Genomic DNA, 20474 nt, shown 5'->3' on the forward strand with positions numbered 1-20474 from the left:
CACCTCCCATACTTCTCTGTCTCCATATGCCAGCCAGCTCTTCTTTCTTGTGTACCTAAATGCCCCCACCACCTTCCGTTATACTCTCTCCGTCCCTTTCAAATATTTATATTTATGTTGAAAATAGAGTTTAAGAAAAATGATAGGAAAATTAAAAAAGTCAGTAAAATAATGAGACTGATTAATATTATAGATATCAAATGGGTATAATGGAAAGAAATAGTGAGTATAGTTATTTTAAAAATTATAAAAATTATTATTTTTAGAAAATTTTGAAATATGAATAATTGGAAAAGATATTTCAAAAAGTGTAAACAAATGGCAGAGGGAGTAATATCCTCGCTTTTGCTTCCTCTCTACTAATCATCATTTTTCTTTATGTTTTCAAAGAAATCTTAACCGAAATTTTAAATTTATAGTTATAATAGAACATTTATAGGGTGCTTTCAAGGTATCCGAACCCATCCTATTGACATATTAGAAATAAAATTCTTCCGTGAACAGGATTTTAAGCGAATAATTTTCATTTTTATGCTCGGATATTGATCCCAACCAACAGCCTCCGGTAATGATTAACAAAGTATTGATATAATAGTTGAGGTCGTGTACTCCTTGCGGGAGCTCACAAGTTCAATTACTAGCATTTGATTAACTATCAAAAAGGACTGTCACCAACAATATTATTTTGCCATTAAAATTAGTTCCTCTGGTAACGTTTTACTACGAGAGGTAGGTGCAATTTGTGATGATCGGGAAAAACCCTTAAGAGCGCGTTTAGAAAATTGCATTTAATTTCAAATGTGAGATTTCAAATGAAAGGATATGAGTTGTTATTTTAAATTCTCATATTTATATTTATACTAATATTTGAATATTCTGGATTTCAAATAAAATTCAAATTTATAAACAAGTTATTTGATTAAATTTAGAATTTGAAATGAAATTCAATTTTTTAAACGGGTCAAAATGTTATCGGAAAAGACTTGAATCCTTCTATTACATAATTTTAAACATTCGGATGTTTTTTATGAAATTAAACAGTTCGTGGTATGACTTTACCTTCAGATGTATTTTTTCAAAGTCGCGAGAATAAAATGAAACAGTACTGTACAGTCGAAAAATATCCTACCAAACATTCTGTTGTTGCGCAGTTGACCATTTCATGTCTTAAAAGTAAAACTAAACTAACAACTCATGATAATAAACGATTAAAATAACAAACACAACTAGTTTAACTAACTAATGTGTGTTTGTAATGCAAGTATAAGAGCTCTCTCTCTCTCTCTCATTTATAGAGCTTGGCATCATCAGCTTTTATAACTCTTATCTTCCTCTGCTGCTCTCTCTTGCCCCCCATTTCCAAGTATGGCCAAACCCTAGATCTGTCCCCCCAAAGGTAACCCCATCTCTCCCTCTTATATACACACACATACACACAATTCTTTAACTGGGTCAGTTTCTGATATTGTGTTTCTGTATTTGACATTTTGACTTTGCAGCTTTTCTTAATAAAAATACTATATATAGAGGTAGGTGGGTGGGTGGGTGAGATGAGTGGCAACTTAGTATCGGTTGCTATGACGGAAGATGGGTTCCGGCCACCTTTCACGGCGGTGCAATGGCAGGAGCTAGAGCAACAAGCACTGGTGTATAAGTACTTGATGGCAGGCTTACCTGTGCCACCTGAACTTGTTATTACTATTAGGAGGAGCTTGGAGGCTCTGTCTGCTAGGTTCTTTCATCACTCTACTTGTAAGCCTCAACTCAAATCATATTCTTGTTCTTTTTTGAATTTTGTAGTATATGTTTATTATACATTATGTTGCGGGTTTGTAATGTTTTCATGCTTCTTGATTTGGTCAATTGTGCTGATTGTTTTTTACTTTAATGGTTGCTGGTTCTTGTTGATTACATTTGGGAATTTAGCAAGTTTTTCTATAGAAGAAGGTGTTTTGTAAGATGCATTGGATGGGATTCAATATTCAATTGTTATATGTACAATCTTAGATGTTAACACTTTCACTTTGAGATTATTGCTGTCACCCGAAAGCACTGTTTTTTTTTTTTGGGATTTAGAGTGGATCACTAGAGTCCTTTTTTAAGGCAATATTCAAACTAAGAATGCAAATTAATTTTTTAGAATATTGGGATTTTAACTCGAGCCTGCTGGGAGCTCAAGTGTTAGCTACCAACTCCCCCAATGTTGTCAAGGTGTTGCTATTATGTCTATTGAAGTAATTATGGCTACATTTGATTTTAAGTGATGATACTTAAAACTATGTCTCAGTATTATAATCACTTCTCTGTAATCAAAGGTGATTAGTTGGATATTTCTGAGTCCATAATATATAAGTTAATGGATGCATAAATATACATGGAACAGTTATTGGATCACATTTAGATTCAATTTGTACCTATTGTCTTTAAAATGCCACATAAATGGTAATGCAGATATATGGTGTAGATATATGGTGTCACCTTGAGGCGTTTCGTTTAACCTTGTATATGTAATAAAGTTTTTTATCTATACTTGCAAAAATTTCATTATAGTCATCTTCTGTTTATCTGATGCGTACCGCCTACAATACGATTCTTTGTGTGCAGTGGGCTATTGTTCCTATTATGGGAAAAAATTCGATCCTGAGCCGGGTAGGTGCCGCAGGACTGATGGCAAAAAGTGGAGGTGCTCCAAAGATGCCTATCCAGACTCCAAATATTGTGAGCGGCACATGCACCGTGGCCGCAACCGTTCAAGAAAGCCTGTGGAATCTCAATCTACTTCGCAGTCATTGTCGACTGCGATGTCCCACATAGCAACTGGGAGCAGCAGTAGTGGTAGAAGCTTTCAGAGTAGTGGGAGTGGATTTCAGAATTTACCCTTGTATTCAAATGTTAATTCAGAGACACTATGTTATGGAAGCAATCTATCAACGTTGCAGATGGAACAACCTTTGCCTTATGGTATCGCAAACAAAGACTACAGGTTTGTTGCTATCCCTATTAAAGCATTAATATATTTATGAGGCTGCATCTTAATTTATTTTGTCTTTTAGCTCTTTAGTAATCTTATAGTTTCTCTTTAATAACTGAACATAAAACTTTCTGACAGAGATGACCGGCCTCTAATTCTTAAATGAAGTTATTATTTGAACTTCAACCATATACCACCAGGAAGCAATTTGTAATTTATATGTATCTCCCGCTGGTTATACAAGTGCTTAAATCAGATATGACCAACTTCAAGAAGCGTTCTATTCTTATTGTCTTATGTTACTATATTCATTTGTTATTAGTTACAGAGTTTAGCGGTAATCAACAATGTGAGGAGGTAGTTCTCTCAAAGGTGATTGTGAAATTAGTAGAATCCTCACATATTATTATATCAAATGTTTACATTTACATAGTCTTTCTGTGGCATATATAATATATGCATTTAGTTCTAGCAACAATTAATTGAGCTACATTTTTTAGGAATGGAAGAAGAGGGATGGGGGATTAGTAGCATTTAGTGTGTCCTTCACTCATTTGCATGCTAACCTGAATATTCAACACTATTTGTATTCAAGTTATTTCTATTCAACCCGGGCCTGTATGGCTACTTGTAAACCAGCTTTGTAGGTTAAAGATTTTCACTGAGTTGTTGATATGTTATCCCAAGTGGGCTAGCCATCACTATTAAGCCTGTATAAGATGCTAGCTTCTATTACTTTGTACATTATCAGGCTGGAATTAGAACTTCCATGAAAATAATCTAAATTTCCCAAGAATCAGCTGTATGCTTAAAAATTATACACTTCTATGCATTTGTAATTTAGTGTCAACTCATGTAGTCATATGTGTTGATTATTATTTCGCATGGGGCTAGAGTTCGCTTTGTCTCTATTCCCTATTATGCTTTTCATTAACTGAGCTGCGTGCGAGCTGGCTTGACTCAGATTCCTGATAAAATTTAAGTGAAATATAAAATTAAAAATATAAAAGCAAGTAGATTATATTTGAGAAGGTCCAGAAATTAATTGAAAGTATTAGAAACATCAGCTGATTTGAAATCCTCTTTTGCAAACACATGAGGCATAAAGAGGTTGTCAGCATATTACTAAGCATCCTTGTTTTCCCCTCTTTATATTGAATATCACTGTTTAAATTTATGTTAGATCAAAAGTTTAGTTGAACGTCTTACATTGCCCGAAAAATACAGTTGAAGTATTGTAGAGCTTCTAAAGCATAAAATGCATGATGAAATATGCAGGTATCTCCAGGGTCAGACTCCTGATACAGATGTGCATAATTTCTCTCCTGAAGTTTCAGGCACTGTTAGGGGTCTTGGATTGGACACTAATATAGACAATGCATGGCGTCTTTTGCCATCTGTTCATTCAAGCTCCTCCTTGAAAACAAGAAATGTTTCTAATTCGCAGGGGCCAACAACTAATGAACATGATTCTACAATGTCAAAGCAGCAACTTTGCTTCTTTCGCAATGAAATTGGCTCACCAGGCCCGGTTAAACAAGGGGATCTTTCAATGCGTCCATTTTTTGACGAGTGGCCAAAAGCTAGAGAATCATGGACTGAACTTGATAATGTTAGTTGTAACAAGAATTCATTCTCCACCACTCAGCTATCGATCTCCACTCCAATGGCTACTTCCGAATACTCTACAGGAATTGGTTTTTCCCAAGATCGTGAATTCAAAGTTCCCCCAAACTAATGTTTTCTTTATCTATATGATGGTTTTGAGGGGAGGACAAGCTTTTAACAAGGCACCAAGCTGATGATCAGAACACCAAAGCTGGTCCAAGTTGCCTGACTAGATTACTACTTGGATTCTAAGATGATGCTTGTTTGTTTGTTAACACTGCTCTACCTTTAGTAGTTGTTTTGATACAAAACTATGCTTTCCACAATAAATGATGTTTGTGCCAGATATCATGATGATTGATTGATTGTAGACTGTTATTTTATGAGGCCTTATGCTTTTGGGATCTTATATTTGGCAGATGATGCACTCGTGTAGTTTGTCTCTAAATGTGGGGCTTCAAGCCATCTTTTCCATCTCTTCTAGGTTTCTCTTCAAATCTGCATAATCAGAAACATGTATGTACAATGAATGAAGAGTTCAGAGAATTCTGTAGCAGCTCCGTAATATATTTTGTAGTTATTGAACGTTCATTTAATTAATTGTCTTTGTAATGAGTATGTATTGCTAAATGTAGGACTAAATAGGATTGCTTGAAATTTTAACAAGAGTGTGTGAAAATTAAGCTCCCCCATTCTCAGAATCAAGCGGCATGGGAACGTCTCATCCTGAAATCCTACTTTCAAGTGTTCTATTCAGTCTTTACTCTTGCACGAGTACCCGCATGGTTGGTTTGGCATACTAAGAATATATAAAAAGATGACTTAACAGTAGACTAAGAAGCCACATCCATATGTCCGGATCACATGCTTTGGCTCAAATGGAAGCAACACAATCACTGATACACGTTCCAGTGCAGCAGTCACTGGCACACCCAAATTTGAGTTATATATGATTGGTCTAGCCATAATTGTTTGAAATCATAAAATTATAAACCCCAGAAAAATTCATGAACAGGGGCCCTGTAACTTCAAATTACAACAGATTGTGATGCTCAAATTTTTTTTAAAAAAATAACAGAACTTACTACTATACAAACTGAATCATGTAATTAAATGCTGCAAGTTCCCGGGGTAGCTACAGAACAGTGCTAGGTCGAACGGTCCTTCTCTCCTCCACACTCGCAAATCTAAAGAGATAACTGTATACCGCAAATCTAAAGAGATAACTGTATAATGTCAATCATCATTAACGTACAATAAGTTTTAGAATGAGGCCTATCTGAAAGGTTTACAGAAAGCCAGAAATGGGGATGATAACTGTCCTCTGTTTCTTCAATCTTTGAAGCCTGCAACAGCAAATTGAACACATATTACTCCAGTATATTCAGAAAGAACAAACTCAAAAAGATAAAAAAGCAGCCTTCACAGGATTTATAAAAAGAAATGAAGGCAAAATGAAAAGTTAAATACTGGCATCTATTCAGAAAGAAAGAGTTATGTCCAAAAGATGCTTAAGTTGCATGGGCAAACACACCTTTGGGAGGACGATTTTTGCTTTGGAATTTCTTTAGACAATCTTGCATGATGGTCCTCAAGTCAGGAAAATCTATCCTTCCATTCGTATGTTGTTTATGCCTCAAGTTTATTAAACTACGGCTTGCTTTTTCTTTCACACCGGATACATGCAGTCCTATATTGCTCCAACCATCCAATGCAACATTCCTCATCTCAGGTAGGGCAGTGGAATGAGCAATACTCACTGCACCACTTCTTGTAGCCATAAAAGCTTGGTAAAAAAGTTTTAAAGAATTTAAAAACTTAGAGGTCCACTTAGCACTCAAGGACACATAAAAATGCTTTGAACTTGAAAGTGATAATATGAATTAACCAAGCATCTACCACAGAGATTGTAAAGACTAAATGGGAACTTTTTTCTTTTAGATCTAATCTCTGTTATTAGTAGACAAGCTTCACTTATGTATCCAATAATTTTGTTATGGAATTCATAATGAATAGGAGAGCTGAAGACGGGACACTCTTCTTCCTAGATCTTTTCATCCAAAAACAAGCGAAAATGGACAGCATACCATTCTGCAGTTCACCCTTCCTCAATAAGAGAAGAGGTATTTTATAACACAAGTAATTCGGCAAAGAGTTGGTAATTAAAATTACAACTTTTTTAACTGTCATTACCTTTGCAAAATCAACAAGGTAAACTGAAAGTGTTAGGTTCCTTCTCCTTTATTTTCTAGCTCCTTTATAACGGAAATGAAAGAAGTCACATTTTTTTCCTCTCTCCTAGTCTACTATACTCCTGAACAAAGTCATTTTAAAGGAGACAGTAAAGAGAAACATTAATAAGCAAATGAAGATACCTTTATAAGGACCTTCATATATAAAATTAGCCGGAAGACCAATGCCAAAACCAAGTAAGGTGATGCCAACACTAAAACCTACACCACAGCCAGCTCCCACATAACCAATCACCTCAGGACCAAATCCAGGACCCCACCCAACACCACAGCCGACGCCTATTCCTATTCCCCAAAGGGCTCCGGATGTTGGATGCACTGGATTCCATCTTTCGTATCTCCTGAATAACCCCTTTATGATCATCAGTACCTGTAATTAAAAGTTGAAGAATTTAGTAAACAATAATTAAAAGTTGAAGAATTTAGTAAACAATAATTAATAGCAACGAAAAAAAAAGATTCAACCTAAAGTTAAATTATAACCTGTCTAACAGTATTAACAGGTTGATCTAACTAGGCATATAAGAACAAGAAAATGCATATGTTTATAGTAATTAAATTACTTAAACAGCTACTAACTATTTTTCCAATGTGTTGTAAATCGATTATCGAATCATGATGATTAGGTAGAGGCCCATCCGAAACGATTCATAGAAACCAAAAATACGAATAACGAGCACTTAAATTCAGGAACAGTAGAAGCAATGTACACGGGGTAACCAGTCAAAGAGAAACGACTCAACGAGGACTTGAGATAGCTATGATGAATCAATTTAGAAGAGTTGAAACAATTTATTCCCACTTGAATGCTTGAAATCAATCAAATTAGAAGAATAAAATCATTTCTACAAATTCTTGATATTTTCTATAGCATACCATAATATAAATTATAATCCTGTTCTAAAGTAGTGCTTGGAAATTTCAATATCGACAAATCAAAGTAGATAGAAAACTTGTAGGATATTATAAATAAAAACACACATACAACTACAACAGTATTTATAGAACATATATATAGAGAAAGAAAATGAGAGGATGCAAAAGGTAAAATAGAGAAATTGATATCTTACATTACCATCAAACAGTGCTTTGAATTGAGAAAAATTCTGCCTTCTCCAGTGTGTGTACTCTGTATGTCAGTATGTGACTATGTGTACATATGTATGGCGTTTAGATAGTTTAATAAATTTTCCAGTTATCTTGGAATATTCCCATTTCTAATGGGCCGTGCTTTATACTTTTTACAAACGGGCTCGAGTTCAACTAATCAATATCAATATCAATATATTCTTAAACTTTGCTAACAAACAAAAAATCAAATAACACTAAATACCCTCCCATCCAATAAAAATTATACTCCTCTATATCCATTTTGATAAATATACTTTCAGTTATGGATAGTCCAACTTTAAATGGGTTACCCGTGACCCATTTTACATATACAACATACCCATGAATTATTCATTTATTAATCTAACTAACACTAAATTAGGTATATTTTGAATTTTAAACATCTTATCTAAGGAAACTAACAAATTTAAAAAAGATTTGCATAATTTTCTCACATATGGTTAAATCTCTATGTCAATAATAATCTTTAGTTTCCTTATTGGTTATGTTTTGAATTTCAAATTCCTTGGACAAATGGAAGTTTAACTCCTAAAGAAGCACTTCATGAAGCCTCCCGGAATTTGATTGATTTATTTATTCCTTTTTTACACACGGAAGAAGAAAACTTACATTTAGCGGACAATCAACACATGGTTCCTTTACCCCCTTTTACCTTTCATGATAATTTAAATAAATTAAGAAAAAACACAAAAAAATAGCATTGAAATCGATTTTTATTGACCAATCAGAACTACCTCCCAGGATCTATAATTGCCTTAAAAGGTCATCAAAATAATCACTAATTAATATCTTCCTTATTTTTTACTTTTATTTGAAGTAGATAGATATATATAGATATAAACACGTGCCTAATTTTGATGAGATGAATGAATCAATTTTCTTATTTACATAAATTTATAATCTCTGAATCTCATTCTTCTCTCTCTTTCTCTCTCTTTTTGCAGGTTATACGTGCTCTACAGGTTAGTAATTATGTCCATCTTTTCGATCTCTGTTTTTCGTGATTTTAGTATTGTTATTTATATTGATTTTATATGTTCATATACTTATTGTTTACTTATATTTATATTGGTTTTGGCAGGAGACGATGATGTGTTGATAAAGTTTAGAGTATATGTGTGTCTAACCTGTTTTTTAATTAATGATGCGTGATTTTTTAACCTATGCCTAAATACATAGCACATGATTTTCTGATTGTGGTGAATTAAGTGTATGTGTGTCTAATCTCTTATTAATATTGTTATTTGTGTAGATTTTATATGTTTATATATTTATTTTTTACTTATATTTGTTTTTGTTTTGGCAGGAGATGATGGTGTGCTGATAAAGTTTACAGCAGTGTTTACAAAATAATGATGAATTATGTGTATGTGTGTATAACCTGTTTTTTGATTAATGATGCATGAATATCAAGAAATTGTTACAAGCACTCAATGACGCGGATGAAGAAACACTTGAACATATGCCAGACTACGAGCAATTTGTTTCCGATGCTGTTTTCTGTACTTGACTTAACTTTGTAAAGATTTTTGCAATGTCCAATTTATTAATATCTATAGTTTCGTGCTCTATTCAGACGACAATGAAGATGCATCAGATCCTCATTGTATGTTGTAATATAAGTTGCTCATTTGTATTAATGTTTAGCTTGTCTAACAATTCCATAGCAATTTGATTTTACAAATGTTACAGTAAACAGTCATCGAGGCGAATATTTATGTGATGAAGAAAGTGATGAACCAAATCTAGGTATAAATCTTTTTAATGTTGGTTACTTAATTCTACAAATAATTAAACAAGTTATCATCTTATTGTCATAAAAAATCACATATTTGTGGAGTGGATACATGGACCTTGGACCATCGTCCAAAATTTTCCAGAAGTGTAATGCTAGAATGTGGAATGAGAAAAGGAACAATAAGTCTTCTAAGAACACTACCAGCAAACTTGCAAAAAAGGTGGAGATTTTTTAAGAATTTGTTGCAAAAAGTGGATTGCTCTTATTCATTGTTCTGGATTATTACAATTTTTATGCTTCTAATATGACTGTACAATTTTTGCAGTGTAATAAAATTTTCCTGCAAAATTCTGCTGTAATTTTTCAGAAGATTTTAACAGTAGATTTTGCATTTATCTGCACCAAACCTGTACCATTTTTATGCAGTTTTTTTAGCAGACTTTTGTAATAGTTTCCTGCATATTCAAGCAGCAAATTTGGTATGTTTTTGCAGCATATTATAATGGAATTAATCTGTAGATTGTTGTACCAAATAATTCAATTTTCTACAACGATTTTTCCACCAGATTTTGTACTTTTCTGCATAATTTTCTGCATTATTTGTACCAAATTATTTAGTATTCTACTGCAATTTTTATGCAGTTTGTATTTGAGATCCCGCTTGCAGAATTCTGTAACTGTTTCGTGCATATTCAAGCAGCAAATTTGGTATTTTTTGCAGCGTATTAATATAGAATTTATCTGCAGATAATTGTACCAAATAATTCAGTTTTCTACAACAATTTTTCCACCAGATTTTGTACTTTTCTGCATCCATTTTCTGCATTATTCTACTGCATTTTGTATTGGAGATCCCGCTCTTTCTGCATAGCATCGCGGGTTTTTTTCTATCTTAATAAATCAATCTATTTGTGGTTATTGACAAGTTCTGATCAGCTAATGATCAATGTGTTTTGTGTATTTCTTTGATTAACACGTATTTAGTGCATAAGGGTATGATTTTTTTTACTAATATTTTTGCTATGTATATATGGATGTAGCTAAATATGTTGTTTCTCTGTAGATTAAAAGCTACGCTCTCGGGACCTGACTTGCAATCCTATAACACCAGTTCAGACCTCACACTCTACAATGACTAAATTCGAAAAATATAAATCCCGCTATTTCTTCTAATGGTACATTACAGTTCTTTTAAATATCTATGTATTTGTGTTTATCGATGCTTGCCATTTAGTCCTTGACCAAGCTGTCGCTGTTCAACCTATGTTCTTGGCTTATATCAAGTAATTTTGTCTTACGTATAGTAGCATTCATACTTAACCTATAAGGCTAACAAGCTTGATTTTTTTTAATGTGATTTTTTTATGTACTATTAATGGAAGCCAAGTTCGATATTATATAGACTACTACTGCACTTGCAAACATAGTTGTTGCAGTTGTACTAGAACTACTGCAAGTAGTTAAAACTGGTAACTATGATTTATTTTGGTTTTTTATTCATTTCATTGCATTTCATTGTTCTTTGCAGAATTGTATTGAACTAGATATATATTTTTAGCTAACATAGTTGTGAATTGTGTTATTAATATCTTTCTTAATCCAAAAGATTATATAAGAACATGTGCAAAGTTCTCTCTTACCATATTTGATTTCCTTTCAAAGTACAGTTTTTAGTTATTAGCATTTTAGTGCATTTGTTCATTATTAAGAGTTGTTGTTTAATATGCTTTAAATATAAATTAAAATATCAATGATCAATGATATAATTTTTTTGGAGATTTCATGTCCAGCAAAACATGAGCAGCACACTCAGTCAGATCAATGATCCCCGTGCATCTCATTGTCCTTCTTTGACCTCCAGGTCTGATCTTATGTAAGCAAGTCACAAAAAGTTCCTTATACAATTTATATATTTCTCCCAGACTGAAATTCGTGCTAGGAGATAATGTGCAGCAGTGCAGGTGAAGAAATTTTAATTGAATTGGTACGGAATGGCATGATCCAGGTTGCAAACGGGAGGCCAAATGAAAAAGTTAAAACATCTAACTGGATTAAGGTGAATATTTAGTCATATGAGGTGAATATTAATATAACATCATAAATAGATAATTAAACCTCTTCTAGAAAATATTTCAAAAATAATTGTACACAACAACATGCTTATTATATAAATTACATATGTTTAAACTAAAAATGTTAAATAATGATGACATTTAATATAATAATTCCTAAATGTTAATCTTGTATTACAAGAATTGTAATTATTTTTTCAATATATATGATAAATAAAAATTTTGTGACGCTAAACTGGATTAAATATGGATAATAATACTTTTTATCACAATTTATAATTTAGAGTAAAATTTCAGATGGTTATAATGACTCATGGGAGTAAACTAAAACTATAACTAATATTTATTAACTCAAAATTTTAAAATTATCAATAATTTCTAAAATTTTAAAAGAAATTAGTCAATAAATTGTAACTATTTTATATAGTGAATTTCACAGCAGTGTTTACAAAATTATGATGAATTCTGTGTATGTGTGTCTAACCTATTTTTTGATTAATGATGCATGAATATCAAGAAATTGTTACAAGCACTCAATGACGCGGATGAAGAACCACTTGAGCATATGCCAGAATACGAGCAATTTATTTCCGGTGCTGTTTTCTGTACTTGACTTAACTTTGTAAAGATTTTTACAATGTCCAATTTATTAATATCTATAGTTTCGTGTTCTATTCAGATGACAATGAAGATGCATCAAATCCTCATTGTATGTTGTAATATAAGTTGCTCATTTGTATTAATGTTTAGCTTGTCTAACAATTCCATATCAATTTGATTTTACAAATGTTATAGTAAACATTCATCGAGGCGAATATTTATCTGATGAAGAAAGTGATGAACCAAATTCAGGTATAAATCTTTTTAATGTTGGTTACCTATTTCTACAAATAATTAAGCAAATCACAAGTTATCATCTTATTGTCATAAAAAATCACAGATTTGTGGAGTGGATACATGGACCTTGGACAACCGTCCAAAATTTTCCAGAAGTGTAATGCTAGAATGTGGAATGAGAAAAAGAACAATAAGTCTTCCAAGAACACTACCAGCAAACTTGCAAAAAAAGTGGAGATTTTTTAAGAATTTATTGCAAAAGGTGGATTGCTCTGATTCATTGTTCTGGATTATTACAATTTTTATACTTCTAATATGGCTATACAATTTTTGCAGTGTAATAGCATTTTCCTGCAAAATTCTGTTGCAATTTTTGAGCAGATTTTAGCAGTACATTTTGCATTTATCTGCACCAAACCTGTACCATTTTTCTGCAATTTTTTTAGCAGATTTCTGTAATAGTTTCCTGCATATTCAAGCAGCAAATTTGGTATGTTTTTGCGGCATATTATAATATAATTAATATGTAGATTGTTTTACCAAATAATTCAATTTTCTGCAGCGATATTTTCCACCAGATTTTATACTTTTCTGCATCAATTTTCTGCACTATTCTGTACCAAATTATTTAGTATTCTACTGCAATTTTTATGCAGTTTTTATTTAAGATCCCGCTTGCAGAATTCTGTAACTGTTTCGTGCATATTCAAGCAGCAAATTTGGTATTTTTTGCAGTGTATTAATATAGAATTTATCTGCAGATTATTGCACCAAATAATTCAGTTTTCTACAGCAATTTTTCCACCAGATTTTGTACTTTTCTGCACTATTCTACTGCATTTCTTCTGCATTTTGTATTTGAGATCCCGCTCTTTGTGCATAGCATCGCGGGTTTTTTCCTATCTTAATAAATCAATCTATGTTAGATATGAATACAACACAGAGGGGGGGTGAATGTGTTTTGGCTTAAATGTTTACTTTTTGATCGACTTTGGGTTTAGCAGTTGGTTGTTATCAATGATTTTGTAGAATAGATGTTAAACGTAAATAACAATGCAAATATGTAAAACAAAGATCTTCAAAACTCACTTAATTTTATATTAAAAATCAAGCAGTGTTTTGTTAGAAAATCTCTAAGTTCTTGGTTTAGAACTTAGCTTCTTTCTTGAGAGAGAATACAATTTCTAATCTTAATTCTTACAACTGACTAAGGACCAGTGTTAACTTTATAACTCAGTTAACTGATGGTTTACACAGTGTGTAATAAGACATGCTATTAGCTTTTCTAAACTGTCACTTGTCATTTCTATTTATAGAAAAACAGATCTTCCATTTCTGGCTTAGCATATCTTTAGCATCTCGTGTTCACTTTAATCTTCCTTTGTCAATTAATCTTTACCATTAATCTTGCACATCTCTCAAGCTGCTTTTTGTAGACTTGTCAATCCAGCTGTGTGAATTGTTTGTTGATTTGCAACCTTGGATATTGAACTGTTCTGCAATTCTGTACTTAGAGAAGTTTCTTTACTTCGAGATCTCCAATTAAGCTGTAGAGAACTCGACATCTCGATAGACATGTTGGCTTGTCGATATCTCTGAAACTTCATTGTTGACTTGACTTATCGACAACTCTGAGTTCTCTAGTGAATTTTGGTTTATCGATAACTCGGAGTTCTCTAATGGACTTTGGCTTATCGATAACTCAGAGTTCTCTAATGAATGTATACTTGCCGATATCTCTGAGTTCTCGAATGGATATCTGACTTATCGATATCTCTAATAGCATTTCCTGAGTTCTCGATAGACGATTCCTGAGTTCTCGATAGGTCTTTCTGAGTTCTCGATAGGTCTTTCTGAGTTCTCGAATGACTTCTCTATAACACTAATTCTGTGACTTGTAGAGATCTTGACTTAGAATGTTTTTCACCAAACAGAATTATTCAACTCCAAGCTTCTTCATAATTCTTCTGAGGCATGACCTTTTGATCTTCTTCCAGATAGAATTCTTAGGTTTGACACTGTTTAGGGAAAAATGCTCCAGTCTGCTCCATTTATATTTTACAGACATTAAGTGTTACAAGTATAAATTACAGATTAAGGTTACAATACAACTAATCTTAGGATTATCAATATGACTTAGTCTTGTTATGATACAGACATGTCTTGCACAACAATCTTCCCCAATTTGTGAGAAGATTGCTTATCACAAATTCATGCCTGTTAACAAGACGAACCCCAAGTTAAAGAATGAAAATAAAACAATACAAAAGCTGATACAACGCTTGTACATTGAACATTTGACAGTTTACAATAATTAAGTAAAGAGTGAGCTTTCTGATCCTTTCTCAATTATGTTCTTAATCTGTACAAGTATTTCCAATTCTTCTAGGATGGGGGTGTCAGTTTGAGCCTCTATTAGTTTCAGCAAATCTGGCTTAGGATAACTAGCTAACATCCCTATCCTGTATCTTGACAAAGAGCCAGCTTTTACATTCAGAAATTTTCCATCCTTTGATATTCTGCTCTTGCCTGCTGCCTTCAACTCTTCTGATCTTCTAATATACTCATCAATGTCATGCTCATACTTTCTCCTCTTTTCAGCTAGCAAAGTTCTATGCTCATCTCTCATCTCCTCTCTGTTAATCACAAACACTGCCAATACTGTTCTCCATGCCTTAGTGGCTGAATCTTTACCATTCATCAAGCTTATCACCCTTTTCAGTTCAACAATTGATAGAGAATCCATTAGTCTATTTCCAAGATGTTCAAAGGACCCATCACTGTAGTAGATTCTAACTTCTTTGATGTTAACAACCCAAACTCTGACAATTATTTTAGCTAGCTGTTGGAAGTATTCTTCATCTGAATCTATAACATTTAGAGGTTGGAAATCATCTTGATCATATCTGTTCCAGATGGCCTTTTCACCAAATCCATGATCATTGAGAAATTCAGCTATCAGTTATCTTCTTCTTTGTCTTCTTTGTCTTCTGAGTCTTCTCTTGACCTTGGCTTCTTTTGGACCTATTCTAACTGTTTTGAAGTGTGTTTTATGGGGTGGCTTGAATGAAGGTACAGTTTTGAGTCTTTTCAGAGAAGTATGGTTGTGAGAGATTTGAATTTTGATGAGAGAGTTTGCAGTGAGCTTGTAGAAATATTTAGACTTAGAGATTTGAGGTTGAGCAGTTTTTGATGAGGTTGAATGTGAAGGTTTAGCAATTGGTATTTGGATATTTAGGGTTTGGAGGGGTTGTGAGGTATCATTCTTTTATCTTTGTCTCCTTCCACCCCTCCTTTGAGTCTTAGATCCACTTTTCTTCTCCTTCTCTTTCTCACTATCACTTTTTCCACCATTTGCCTTGCTAGATTGACTTGAGTTTGAGCAAGAAGGGTTTTGACCATCTTTCTTCTGCTCATCATCACCCAAGTCATCTGTGTTGATTTGAGTTTTAGGCAAATTGGCTTCAGGGTTATCAATGTATCTCCTCAGAATCTTGATCATAGCTTCATCTTCACTAGTCTTCAATTTCTTACTTTTTAGCTCAGACTCAAGCACCATTATCAGTCTTCTGTTAGCCATGACACAGTTTTTAGGTACTTGGAAATGTTTGAGTTGCTTGGTTGTAGAGCAGATATAGTGCACCCCTTTGCTTGGATGCAGATAGGCTTCTGGGAATGCAGCTTCTTGAGCCTTCTTCAACTCTGCTAGTAGCATTTTCTCTTCATTGGTGATTATCCTGACCTTGTTAATCAAAATATCCACCTCAGATGCTCTTCTAGAAATTAGATAATTGAAATTGACCTGCATACATCTGTCTACACCAGAATCATTAAGATTGATCACTATCCTTTTCTCCAAAAACTGGTCCTTGACTGGGATCTGCAGCACCCTGATGTAATTGATAGTCTTTTCCAAGGTCTTTTTATAAGTGAAGAAGTTGTTGTTGAGAGAGTTCCTTAGTCCAGTGAGCAAATTGTCAAACTCTTGTGTCATTCCTGGACCTTGGGCGGCCATAAGGAGCCTCTCTTGTTCTAGACCTTGTACTTGACTTTTGAGTTTTGATTGTGCTAGCCTTGCATCTATCTCCCCCTTAGTCTTGGTGACAGGCATGAGTAGGGGAGTAGGAATCTCAGGTCTTACATCTTCAGGCAATGCTGGCAGTGGTATGTTGAGTTTTCCCATAATGGCTCCCAAAGCAATTGTATTCTGCGTTTGTAAATGCTTATGGGACTCCACTAGGGCTTGAATATCATGTTGTTGACTCTCAACCAATGTGGTTAGAGCTCTGACTTGTGAAGATAAATCTGAGTTGGAAGCTTGAACTGAAGAAATTTGATCTTGAAGTTCTTTTATTTGAGGAGTAGAGGTTTTGGTTGAGAAGGACCCAAAGTGTTCATCAACAGCTTTTCTGACACCCTCCATAAGAAGAAATGAAGGCTCATACCTAGCAATATGCATTTGATTTAGCTTGACCCTGGTATCATTTGAATTTTTGATATGAGCTTGAACTTGATCAAACAGGGTCTTGAAAGAACTCTTCATATTTGACAATTCCTTCTCTATGGAGGCCAGATTCATCATTGACATTTGCTTAGTGAAAAACTGGAATTTATCCTTGATGTCCTTTTGAGAAGGCACAATGTCATCCATCTTTTCCTTGATCAGCTTCCTGATTTTATCTTCATGTCCAGTCAATTTTACTTCAAGGGCCTTTCCAAAGAGATGGAAAGCCTTGAGTTGAGCTTTGTGCACATCCATGATGGCATCGTAGACTTCAGGAGGAGTGAGAGATTTAGCATTGCTTCCCATGATAGTTATGTACCCCCTCCTGAATCTAGCCAAAATTTCATCCATTTCTGCCACATGGTCATCAGACAACCAGGCATCTACATTGCCATCCTCTTCAGCCTCATCTACTATCTTCTCCTTCTATTGTTCAACCTCTTCATTGAAGCATAGCAGTATAGCTTGATAGTCCTGGTTCCCCATGTCTGAAGTGAGCAATTGCTGAGAGAGATTGGCCAAGCCTGAGATTTGATCTACCAACATGTCATCAAATGTAGAAGGCTGAGCTTCTATATATTGTAGCCATTGAGCCATGACATGTGGTTGGCTGGATTGAGATGTGGATGGTTGTTGAGAAATGTCCAGATTACTACCTGTGACTGAAGTCACAGTTTGACTCACAGATAAATCTGTGGTTTTGACAGTTTGTTGTTCACCACATGTAGTGGGAAACTCCATTGGAATTGGAGAGGATTTGATTGGGTTACTGTCATGTACACCAGCCTCAAACCTTTGTGCACCTTGCAGAGCACTGTCACATAAATTTGATAAACTTGCCTCTCCCATAACAGGGTCATTGGTAATTGTACTCCTAGCTTCAACTGCCAAGGCAATTTCAGCTAGGGTTTTGAGGGGAGTTGTTCCTTCTAGAGGAACCTCCAGTTGAATTGGAGAGAATTTAGATAGCTCTCCCTCAAGAGTACTACCCTCAAACCTATTCAACTGTGAGGATGATTGTGCACATGAAAGTGCAAGAGTGACCATGGGGTCTTCTGTAAAAACTGATGAAACCCCCATGTTTTTTATGGTGTCATCAAGGTTTACCCCAGCTAGTAGCCTCTCACCATCTAGATGTTGGTTCTGGGTGGTGATCACAGTTTCATGAACCATGTCACTTGAGTGTTGGTGCACTTGAGAATCAGATTCAAGTGCTCTATTTGATGAAGAAATTTGAGAGATTAGAGAAGTTTGCTCAGTTGTGAGTGTTGGCAGCTCCCCCTGAATGGATGAGGAAGCTTCAAATGATGTTCCCTCAATGTGTGTGTCATCCTTATTTCTTCTACCCTACACTCTAGGTGCAGGTTGTGCTGACTCAGTACATGATGCATTGGGGTGAATGCTCTTTTCAATAGATACACCCTGTTGAGAGGATACATCTAGTAACTGTTTACTCCCCATTTGTTCAACTGTGCCCTTTTGGGAGGACACAGGGGTGTTTTGAGTGGTCAACTCAGGTATCTTACTCTTCTTTGGTCTTTTGACCAAGGGTGACTCTGGTTCAGTTTGAACTGTTTCACCATCATTTACAACAGCAAGGGTTGGTTCCTTTCTCTTCTTTTTACTCACTTCAGTCTTTTGAGAGACTAAAGTGATTGGTTTGCTAACATCTAGTGGTTTAGAAGAAGGGGCTGCAGCTTTGGAAGGTCCCTGTTGGTGTGCCTGTGTTTGTACTTCCACAGGCTCAGGAACCATAGCTGAACTAGCAAATTGAGGAGCCCTCATGTCTGGCATAGGGTAAGGATAAGTCATGAATCTCTTTAACATAAATGGAGTGATTCTAAGACTTACACTCACCTTATTCTTTGTAGTAAGTGAGCCAAATATTATTTTGGACACTTGCTTACAATTTCCAATTCTACTACTATCAATACCAGCTAACAAATGTATGTCATTTACTTTATGAGCTAAAGTAGACATAATAAACCTTGGAAAAAAGATTTCTTTACCTCTATTCTTCAAAGGCATAGTAAGCCTTGTAGCTAGCTCCTCCAGAATTAGAGCTCCAACATTCAGATATTTGTTGTGAGCTATTGAGAACACCAGCTTCTGCACCACACTTGAGATGTTGTCAAAGCCAATTTTTCTGCAGGTGAAAGCCCTCACTACAGAATCAAACACAAAGGACCATTACTTCCTAAGGTTTGTCCTGTTCAGGCTTGCCAAGTTGATTGAGCCACTATAGTTGATGAAGTCCATGAATTCACTCAGCTCATCTGCAGTTGGCATCTCTCCATAGTTCTCAGTTGGTAATCCCAAGGGTGTACTCACATCAACAGCTGAAAACTCAATTTCTTGGCCTCCAATTATGCAGGTGACCACCATAGAAGTAACATTCTCTAGAACAACTGTCCTAGTTATAGCTGATGTCCAAAATTCATGAAGAACGTCCAAATACAGCACATGACTTGCAGTTAAAGCACCTGCAATATAGGATTCAGAAAGAAACTTCACAAACCCCTTGAAACTATCAGGGGCTTGGTTAGCATCAAGAAAAGCAATAAAGTTGGTTCCCTTCTCTGGAATGATAGCTCTAACAATGTTTTGTGCCATTTTAGTGTGTAGAAGTAGTGGGTAAGAAAAAGTTTTGAGAAAGGAGCAAAAACGAGAGAGAAATCGCCTTTTGTCTGAAAGTTAGGTCACTAGAGATCTCGAAAAAGTGTAAGTACAGTGTATGTATCGAGAAGTCTGGGTATTTATAGAAAAAGTAAAATACTTATCGAGAAGTCAAATAAACGTTTGATATTAAACTTATCGAGAAGTAATTTTGATTATGAAAAAGGTACATTCGATAAGTCTTCTTATTAATTCTTTTCGAGAACTAAGAAATGATTTATCGAGAACTCTTATAAATGCCCAGTTTGTCCGAAAATGGACTAAAAATGATTCTAATTTATTTGAATTAAATCAAATTGAAATCAGAATAAATTTTCCAAAAGTATTTGTCTAAAATAATTCATTGAATTAAATTATTTTAGTTCTGAGTTATTGATAAGTCTCAAAATATCCTTGTCGAGAACTCTTTGAATTAACATTATTAGAGAACTCTACATGGTCTTATCGATAAGTCATAATAGAGCTTATCGAGAAGTCATTCGAGAAGTCTGTAGATAGACTTATCGAGGACCCACTCGAGAACTCTAGAATGACTTGCCGATAAGTCATTTTGACTTATCGAGAACTCAGTTCTCTATACCTTTGAGTACTGTTATTCTACCTTGTGTTAATTTTACACATTTAAGATGTAAATTAACAACTAAGCAGTTTACTTAGAATTTGAAATATTCTAAGTTAATTTTTG

General features: G+C 34.4%; 2 protein-coding genes across 6 annotated transcripts; one reads left to right on the forward strand and one right to left on the reverse strand.

Annotated features, from left to right (window-relative positions):
* The first annotated feature begins 1254 nt into the window (after window positions 1-1254).
* Window positions 1255-5164, forward strand: LOC141668649 (growth-regulating factor 4-like). Its single transcript, XM_074475613.1, has 4 exons — window positions 1255-1396; window positions 1500-1752; window positions 2605-2983; window positions 4250-5164. The coding sequence occupies exons 2-4, from the start codon at window positions 1551-1553 to the stop codon at window positions 4707-4709; spliced, it is 1041 nt and encodes a 346-aa protein (XP_074331714.1). The 5' UTR covers window positions 1255-1396; window positions 1500-1550; the 3' UTR covers window positions 4710-5164.
* Window positions 5165-5583: 419 nt separating this feature from the next.
* On the reverse strand, window positions 5584-8052 carry LOC141668928 (cadmium-induced protein AS8). Of its 5 annotated transcripts, none has more exons than XM_074475994.1 (4): window positions 7902-8052; window positions 6955-7201; window positions 6114-6365; window positions 5584-5925 (listed from the first exon to the last, which is right to left on the reverse strand). In XM_074475994.1, the coding sequence occupies exons 2-4, from the start codon at window positions 7193-7195 to the stop codon at window positions 5912-5914; spliced, it is 507 nt and encodes a 168-aa protein (XP_074332095.1). In that variant the 5' UTR covers window positions 7196-7201; window positions 7902-8052; the 3' UTR covers window positions 5584-5911. The 5 variants fall into 5 exon arrangements, with proteins under 5 accessions (XP_074332095.1, XP_074332097.1, XP_074332093.1 ...); XM_074475996.1 differs by having other exon boundaries at window positions 6114-6338; window positions 7907-8041; XM_074475992.1 differs by having other exon boundaries at window positions 7907-8040.
* Between the last annotated feature and the right edge of the window lie 12422 nt (window positions 8053-20474).

This window comes from Apium graveolens, chromosome 6 (genome assembly GCF_009905375.1).
Source record: "Apium graveolens cultivar Ventura chromosome 6, ASM990537v1, whole genome shotgun sequence".
NCBI classification, from domain to species: domain Eukaryota; kingdom Viridiplantae; phylum Streptophyta; class Magnoliopsida; order Apiales; family Apiaceae; genus Apium; species Apium graveolens.